Below are 8840 nucleotides of genomic sequence, written 5' to 3'. Positions count from 1 at the left end.
GGATAAGGATAACAAACGTTCTGAAAGCAATAGCAAGCAAAGTAATGAAATAGACACTTGGAATTCACTTAATAATGCAGAAATTAACTTTTAAACACAAAGGGAAGATTCAAGCAACACTTAGGGCCGAATTCAATGTTTTGGACCATTTCTTCAACAAACAACACTTTAGAGCTCTTTTTTCACATATTTTTCAACTCTTTTTCACTCTTTTCACAACTTTTCTTCTTTTCATTCTATTTTCCACTAATGTTTCTTTTTTTCCTTTTCTTTTCTACCCGTGCCTTATTAAGGACTTTGGCACACACACACACACATATAAGAATCACTTCCCCCACACTTGTTTTTCTGCAAAAGTTCAACAAAAGGAATTCCTTCTAAATTATGTTTTACTATGCTTCAAGAACAAGGGTATGGATGGTCCTAATCTAGGCTAGGTGAGGATAGTGTGGGTTAACAAAGAACATAGGCTACAAAAGGCTCAACGGGGTTAAACTTAAACACATAATGAAATAGGGCACGGCAATTTGGCTGTGGTGGTCACTACACAACTTCATCTTGAATATGTGTTAAGCAAATCAATAGCATGTTTTGAATGAAATAGGCATGAGTTCTAGCATTTGGAACTAAATGATGAAACGCCTTCTAAGTAGCAACCAAGCAAAGAATAATGAGATCATGCAACGACTTTAGAAAACAATAGTGCACAAATTATTAACTCTCCAAATAAACATTTAGGCTCAAGTCTCACAAGGTTGTAGCGTTCATTTGAGTTCCTTCCTTCAAGCATGTTACAAAAATTGATTTTTCCTTTATGATTGCATGTGAATTCATAAATTATAACCACAACCAAGCATACACCAAAGAGTAAATCAAATTGTCATCCATGTTTATAACTCTCTTTATCAGTCATGTAATTAAAAACCAAATTCTCATCATTGTGTTGGAAGGTACCCTAAGACACAAATAAACATACAAAAACAACTATTTTTGGGTTTTTTCAAAACAATTTTTCAAATTTTTATGAGATTTTTGGATTTTTATGTCAAAACACACTGAAACACTCCAAAACATCTTAAAAACACTTAAAACAGCAAGGAACAACACTAGAAGTAATGGGTGATAAACTCCTACGAATTTCATGCAAAACAACTCCAAAACAGCTTAAAAACACTTAAAACATCAAGGAACAACATTAGAAGTAATGGGTGATAAACTCCTACGAATTTCATGCAAAACAATGGTTACCCCCCCACACTTAAATCAAACATTGTCATCAATGTTTCAAGCATAAACTCACACAAAAACAAGCAAATAAACAAACAACGAATAAACATGACAAGTATAGTAAAGTAAAAAAAAAAAAACAGACAGAGTAGAGTTTAAGAATGCAAATCTGGTTTTGGAGATAGATGATCTTGTTGACTTTCCACAGCTTTGATCTCGAACTGGTTTGGAATTCTGAGCGAGGAATATGAGAGTTCCTTGGTTTCAAATCAGACTCCTTCTGCTGGGTTGATTTGATTGTGCAGTCTGCATTCTTCTCTGCTTGTTTCTTCTGCACGGCAGGCAGACACGAGGTAGAGGTGTTGGTCTGTTTCTTTCTTCAATCTTTCTAAGTGCCCACCTCTTGCTTTCTTTCTCCTTGTCCTTAGCTGATGATGAATTGGCAAATTGTCTCCACATGCTTCGAGGTATCATTTTCACTTCCCTTATCTGTTCCCCAGGCAGATGTAGTAGACGAAGAGGAAGCATAAAATGATGAGGATGAGTACTCGAGAGCAAGGCTAGGTAAGCAATCAGGAAGGGGTTCCAGGCAGTCAGTTCCAGATCGGAAGATTGATACCAAGTGTTGGCTGATTGCTCTCTTTCTCCTTGTCCCAAAACAACGACAAGGAGAATGACAGGGAGAAAGCATGATATGAGATACTCTTGCTTTCAACCTTCATGATATGAAATACTTTTGCTTTGGATGAGTTGTTTGCAAAGGTGCCCCAAGGAATAAGGAACACTGAGTGACTCGAGAGGGTTTGTTGGAAAGGCATTCTCGGAGAAGAAGAAGGGTTATGTATGTCTGCCTTGCAATGGAGGGTGAGGGGTGACATTTATAGGAATTAATAACCGGTACTATTCTTTCACTCTTGTCAGCAACCGTTGGATGATTTAATAGTAAACTTCACGTGCTTTCTACTTCACAAGAGATCTTCGACAGATTGCCCGTAATTTCTGCAAGGCTGAGTGTGCATCTGACAGGCGCTGACACGTCTGGAAAAACAAGTACCTCTTCGATATCTGGAATCGGCGCTTCGATAAACTGCCCGTGATTTCTGCAAAGCTGACTCTGCATGTGACAGATGTTGACACGTTTGAAAAAACGCTTCGACAAACTGCTCGTGATTTTCGCAAAGCTGAGTCTGCATGTGACAGATGTTGACACTTCTGGAAAAGCAGATGGTTGGAATCGGCGCTTCGACAAACTGCTCGTGATTTCCGCAAACCTTACTCTGCATGTGACAGATGCTGACACGTCTGAAAAAGCAGATGCCTCTCCGATATGTGGAATTGCCTCTTCGATCTCTGAAATCCTGTCGAGTGCAGAGGTTGCATGTGACAAGTGCGGTTAAATCTGGAAAAGAAGATTGGCCGTGGTTTTTGAGCAAGCCCAGCTTTTGAGAAAGCTAGCGCCTCTTTGATTTTTGAGTTGGCCTCTTCGATTTCTGAGCTCGCCTCTTCGATCTCTGAAATCCCATCGAGTGCTAATTTTTATAGAGTTACGCAGGACGTTCAAAGCACACTTGAATTTCTGCCTATAGAAACTCCTTTCTTGCACTTCTACGATCTTGACTTGTCCAACCTCTTCTTTCTTTAACACCTCTGAAAATGTCTAGCCCCTCCGACCGTCGTTTTGACTTGAACCTTGGTGAAGAGATAGTCCCGCCTTCTCCAAACAACATATGGCACCTATCTTTCATATCCCCTACTGGTCCCCTTACCGTTGGGGATTCGGTGATGAAGAATGATATGACAGCTGCGGTGGTGGCCAAGAACCTTGTCACTCCTAAAGATAACAGACTACTTGCCAAACGGTCTGATGAGTTGGCTGTTAAGGATTCTCTGGCTATCAGTGCGCAGTGCGCAGGTTCCGTGTCTAATATGGCCCAACGCCTATTTGCCCAAACCCGTCAAGTTGAATCATTGGCGACTGAAGTGATGAGTCTCAAGCAGGAGATTAGAGGGCTTAAGCATGAGAATAAACAGTTGCACAGGCTCGCACATAACTATGCTACAAACATGAGGAGGAAGATTGACCAGATGCAGGAATCTGATGGTCAGATTTTACTTGATCATCAGAGGTTTGTGGGTTTGTTCCAACAACATTTGCCTTCGTCTTTTAGGGCTGTACCGCATAATGAAGCTCTAAATGATCAACCTCTGATGCTTCCTCTTTCTGGGGCTCCGCCGACTACTAAGACTTCTCCTAAGCAGCCTTTGTGAAGGCTCCCTCTTGTATTTATCTGCTTAATGTTCCTTTCTTTTTTTATGAATGTAAAAATACCTTGCATAACTGTCAGTGTTTCAAAAATAAACCCACACCAAAAACAATTAAACAAGCAACAAATAAAAATGACAATCATGGCAAAATAAAACTACAGAAAAGGGAAGGTTTTTAGGAAAGCAAAACCAATCGTGGAGCAATTCAAAACTCTTCCTCATTTGAATACATGGGTTGCCTCCCAAGAAGAGCTTTCTTTAACGTCTTGCAGCCGGACGATACCTCTTTTTAAACTCCATTAGGGCTCACGGCATGGAGGGGTATTTCCTCCACCATATGCTCCTCAAACAGGTCGTAATAGGGTTTCAAACGATGCCCATTCACCTTAAATTCATGACCGGTTTTTATGCTTTGGACTTAGATTGCACCATGGGTAAAAACATTAGTAATAACAAATGGTCCAATCCACTTAGAGCGTAACTTATGGGGGAATAACCGAAGGCGAGAATCAAATAGGAGCACTTTCTGCCCCTTGGAAAATGTCTTTGTACGAAGCATCTTGTCATGACACGCCTTGGTTTTATCCTTGTAAATTTGAGCATTCTCGTATGCCTCGTGCCTAATCTCCTCGAGTTCATTTAATTGGAGCTTTCTATGCACCCCGGCGGCATCTATATCCATGTTAAAGGTCTTTACAGCCCAATGTGCCTTGTGCTCTAACTCGACGGGCAAATGACATGGCTTACCATAAATAAGCCGAAAAGGGGACATGCCAAGGGAAGTTTTGTAGGCCGTACGATAAGCCCACAATGCATCGTCTAAGCGCAAGCTCCAATCCTTCCTTGTTGGCCCTACAGTTTTTTCAAGGATTTGCTTGATCTCTCTGTTTGAAACCTCGGCTTGCCCATTGGTCTAAGGATGATAAGGTGTTGAAACCTTATGTGTAACGTTGTACTTTTTGAGCAAAGCCTTAATGGTTCGATTACAAAAGTGTGAGCCTCCATCACTAATGAAAACTCTAGGCATTCCAAACCTAGCAAAAATGTTAGTTTTCACAAAATCTGTAACAACCTTAGAATCGTTAGTACAAATGGCTTTTGCTTCCACCCATTTTGAAACGTAATCAACAGCTAGCAAGATATAAGTGAAACCATAAGATGGAGGGAAAGGACCCATGAAATCAATATCCGAAACGTCAAAAATTTCAACAAAGGATAAGGGTTGCTGCGGCATTTGATCCTTGGAACCTATGTTTCCCATTCTTTGGCACCGATCACACGTTAGACAATAAGTTCTAGCATCTTTAAACAACATGGGCCAATAAAATCCACATTCAAGAACCTTTAATGCCAATCTTTTAGTGCCAAAATGTCCACCACAAGCATAAGTGTAACAAAATCTTAGGATCGAAAGAAATTCACAATCATGCACACATCTATGCAAAATCTGATCAGAGAAATACTTCCACAAATAGGGATCATCCCAAACATAGAAACGTGCATCTTTTCGAAGTTTATCACATTAGTGCTTGGTGAGAGTGCTAGGAACTTGTTTAGACACTAAGTAATTCACTAGATCGGCATACCATGGTTCACTCACCTCAATGGACAGTAGCTGCTCATCGGGAAAAGTTTCAGGGATAGGCACGTCATGCTCATGCTCCTCATGGACCATTCGGCTTAAGTGGTCAACCACCACATTCTCGCTTCCTTTCTTGTCTCGGATTTCGATGTCAAACTCTTGAAGAAGAAGCATCCAACGAATGAGCCTCGATTTTGCTTCCCTCTTCGTTAGTAAGTACTTTAAAGCTGCATGATCAGTATAAACAATCACTTTAGTTCCAATTAAGTAAGATCGAAATTTATCTAAAGCAAAGACAACAGCTAGAAGTTCTTTTTTCGTTGCAGAGTAGTTCAATTGGGCATCATTGAGAGTCAAAGAGGCATAATATATAACATGCGTCTACTTGTCTTTTCTTTGCCCCAAAACAGCGCCTAATGCATAGTCGGATGTATCGCACATAAGCTTGAAATGAAGGCTCCAATCGGGAGGAGCAATGATAGGGGCCGAAGTGAGCTTCTCCTTAAGCTGCTTGAATGCTGATTCACACTCCCCATCAAATTGGAAGGGCACATCTTTTTGAAGCAATCGGCAAATGGGGTTGGACATCTTGGAAAAATCCTTGATGAAATGCCTATAGAACCCTGCATGGCCAAGAAATGAACGAACCTCTCTAACCGAAGTAGGAGAGGGTAAGTGACGTACAAGGTCTATTTTTGATTTATCTACTTCAATTCATTTTTCTGAAACAATATGGCCTAAAACCATACCTTGTTTAACCATAAAGTGGCATTTTTCCTAATTCAACACAAGGTTAGTTTTAACACATCGTTTCAAGATCAAGGTCAGATTATCCAAACAATTATCAAAAGACTCCCTAAATACACTGAAATCATCCATAAATACCTCAATTATCTTCTCAACATAATCGGAGAATATACTTACCATACACCTTTGGAAAGTGGCAGGTGCGTTGCATAAGCCGAATGGCATGCGACGATAGGCAAAAGTTCCAAAGAGACATGTGAATGTGGTCTTCTCTTGGTCATCTGGTGCTATCATAATTTGGTTATATCCAGAATATCCATCAAGAAAACAATAAAACGCACGACCGGCTAACCTTTCAAGCATTTGGTCGATAAATGGCAACAGAAAGTGATCTTTCCTTGTTGTAGCGTTTAGCTTCCTATAGTCAATACAAACACACCATCCGATTTGAATTCGTGTAGGTACCAACTCGTTCTCATCATTCTTGACAACGGTAACTCCAGACTTCTTGGGAACGACTTGAACTGGTGAAACCCAATGGCTATCGAAGATAGGATAGATCATGCCACAATCTAAGAGCTTGATTATTTCCTTCTTCACAACTTCCATCATAGGAGGGTTGAGACGGTGTTGAGCCTCTCGGGATGGTTTAGTCCCCTCTTCAAGAAGTATGCGGTGCATGCAAGTGGTGGGGCTAATTCCCCTAATGTCGGCCAAGGTCCACCCTATGGCTGTTTTGTGCTCTCGTAGCACCCTTATAAGCTTTTCTTCCTCATGTGCCATGAGACTTGAAGAAACAATGACGGGCAATGTCTCGTCATCTCCCAAAAACACATACTTCAAATGGTCCGGCAACGGCTTAAGTTCAAGAGTAGGTGCCTGAATAATAGAAGGTAACATCTTAGTAGAAACTGAACTTGAAATTGTGAGCGGAACCTTACCATATTGTCGTGGAAGTGACTCAAGGGCAGCCACAACCTCCACAACTTCCTCATTAAATGGCACGGCATTGGGATCCCAAATCTAGCCGTGGGTTTGCATTGCCCCAAGTTCTTGGTTTTTGAGTTTTATGCCCTTCGTAATGGCTATTTCAAGGCCATCCTCGTTCAATTCCTCCAGATACTCCTGCGCCAAAGAATCAATAACATCAATAGAAAAGCAAGAGTGATCATCAATGGGATATCTCATAGTTTCAGAAATATTAAAATCGATAACTTCCCCATCGAATTCCATTGTCAAAGTTCCCTTGAATACATCAATCTTTGTATGGGCTGTCTTCATGAATGGCCTACCAAGGAGAATCGGCAAAGAGGTGGGATGGACTGAATCTTCCATGTCTAAAACGTAAAAATTTGCTGGAAAGATCAAATGGTTCACCTGCACTAAAACATCCTCCAAAACATCTTTTGGGTATGCGTTAGAACGATCAGCCAATTGTATAATCACATCATCCTTTTTCAATTCACCCAAGTTCATAGATGCATAAATAGAGTAAGGCATGACATTTATAGATGCACCTAAATCTAGCATTGCATTTTCAAATCGAGTATTGCCAATCACACAGGGAATTGTAAAACTTCCTGGGTCTTTGCATTTAGTGGGCAGTTTACGTTGCAATACGGCTGAAACATTTTCACTTACCTTAACTACCTCTTTGTTTGACATTCTTCTCTTGGTTATGCATAACTCTTTGAGAAATTTGGCATATTTCGGGACTTGTTTAATTGCCTCAATGAGTGGAATGTTTACTTGCACTTTCCGGAATGTTTCAAGAATGTCCTTCTCACTCTCGTCCTTGTTCGATTGCATGAACTTACGAGGAAAAGGAACATGGGTCAAATTAGTATTAAGTGAATTTGAACTCAACTTACCTTGTTTGGCCAATTTAGGAATGATAGGGGCCTGGGGCAATGGTTGATTCACCTTTTCTGTGGGTGTGCTAGTGCTCCCCTCTTCGTTTTGCAGCTTTTCATCCTCTTTTTGGGTAGATTTGGGAGTGTCGGACTCACTTCCAACTTCTTTTCCACTATGCAACATGATGGCTCTGGCAGATTCGAATCCGCCCTTCGGATTCATAACGGTTGAACTAGGCAACTTACCTTGCTCTCTGATTGTCCTACAAACTCTGCAATCTGCCCAATTTGCTTCTCCATTTGGTCCACCCTTTTGTCTTGGTTTTGCATTGCTTTGGCTTGATTTTCTTGCCCCTGAGACAAATTGGTGAGTAACTTAAGAAGTGTCTCATTATCTAAAGATGTACCTGAGGTATTTTGGGCAAGTTGTTGTGAGGCTTGTGTTGGTGCATATTGCTTGGCATAGAAGCTCGGAGGTTGCTGCCTAAAGCCTCCTTGTTGTTGAGGTTGTTGGGGCTCCTTCCACCTGAAATTTGGATGGTCTCTCCAACCAAGATTGTACATAATAGAATATGGATTGTTCCTTGGCTGGTTTTGAGCTTGAAATCCAATTGCATTGGCACTTTCCCATCCACCATTTTCAATCAATTACGGGCACTTTTCAAAGGCATGTCCTTGGATAGAACACACACCACATACACTTGGTTCTTTCATCCTCATTCCTTCGGCCATCTGAGACACAATGGAAGTAAGATTAGCTAATGCGATTGAATGGCGGATGTGGAACTTACCTTATTCACTTACTGCCGTGGGGTGTCCCTTTGACCAATTCCTTCATATTATTAAGCATTCAATGCTCGGTTAGCAATTAAGGTCTTGGCAGCCATAGGTGTTTTGTCCACCAAAGCTCCTCCCGCTGAGGCATCTAGCATTTGGCGTTCAATTGGTAAAAGCCCTTCGTAGAAATATTGAAGAAGAAGCTCCTCCTTCATCTGGTGTTGTGGACATGAAGCAACAAGGGTTTTAAAACGCTCATAGTAAGTGGGAAATGATTCACCTTGGTTTTGCTGAATGCCACTAATCCTTTTGCGTAGTAGAATGACTCGAGAGGTTGGGAAAAACTTCTCCAAAAATGCCCGTTTCATACTCTCCCATGATGTGACAGT

General features: G+C 41.0%; 1 protein-coding gene across 1 annotated transcript; it reads right to left on the bottom strand.

The window, feature by feature from the left end:
• Nucleotides 1–3910: 3910 nt before the first annotated feature.
• LOC139191846 (uncharacterized) lies at nucleotides 3911–7897 on the bottom strand. The gene is made up of 7 exons (XM_070812871.1): nucleotides 7199–7897; nucleotides 6866–6946; nucleotides 5960–6700; nucleotides 5824–5851; nucleotides 5093–5301; nucleotides 4565–4939; nucleotides 3911–4405 (listed from the first exon to the last, which is right to left on the bottom strand). Exons 1-7 carry the CDS (start codon nucleotides 7895–7897, stop codon nucleotides 3911–3913), a joined length of 2628 nt encoding a protein of 875 aa, XP_070668972.1.
• Between the last annotated feature and the right edge of the window lie 943 nt (nucleotides 7898–8840).

Source organism: Malus domestica, chromosome 15 (genome assembly GCF_042453785.1).
Source record: "Malus domestica chromosome 15, GDT2T_hap1".
In the NCBI taxonomy this organism is placed as follows: domain Eukaryota; kingdom Viridiplantae; phylum Streptophyta; class Magnoliopsida; order Rosales; family Rosaceae; genus Malus; species Malus domestica.
This window is presented reverse-complemented; position numbering and strand designations above follow the sequence as displayed.

Coding starts and splice junctions, on each gene's coding strand:
- LOC139191846 (XM_070812871.1), bottom strand. CDS start 7,897: ATGAATCCGAAGGGCGGATTCGAATCTGCCAGAGCCATCATGTTGCAT. Junction 6,947..7,198: donor TGGAGGATGTTTTAGTGCAG/GTGAACCATTTG, acceptor TCTTTGGCGCAG/GAGTATCTGGAGGAATTGAA. Junction 4,406..4,564: donor TTTGTACTAACGATTCTAAG/GTTGTTACAGAT, acceptor TATCATCCTTAG/ACCAATGGGCAAGCCGAGGT.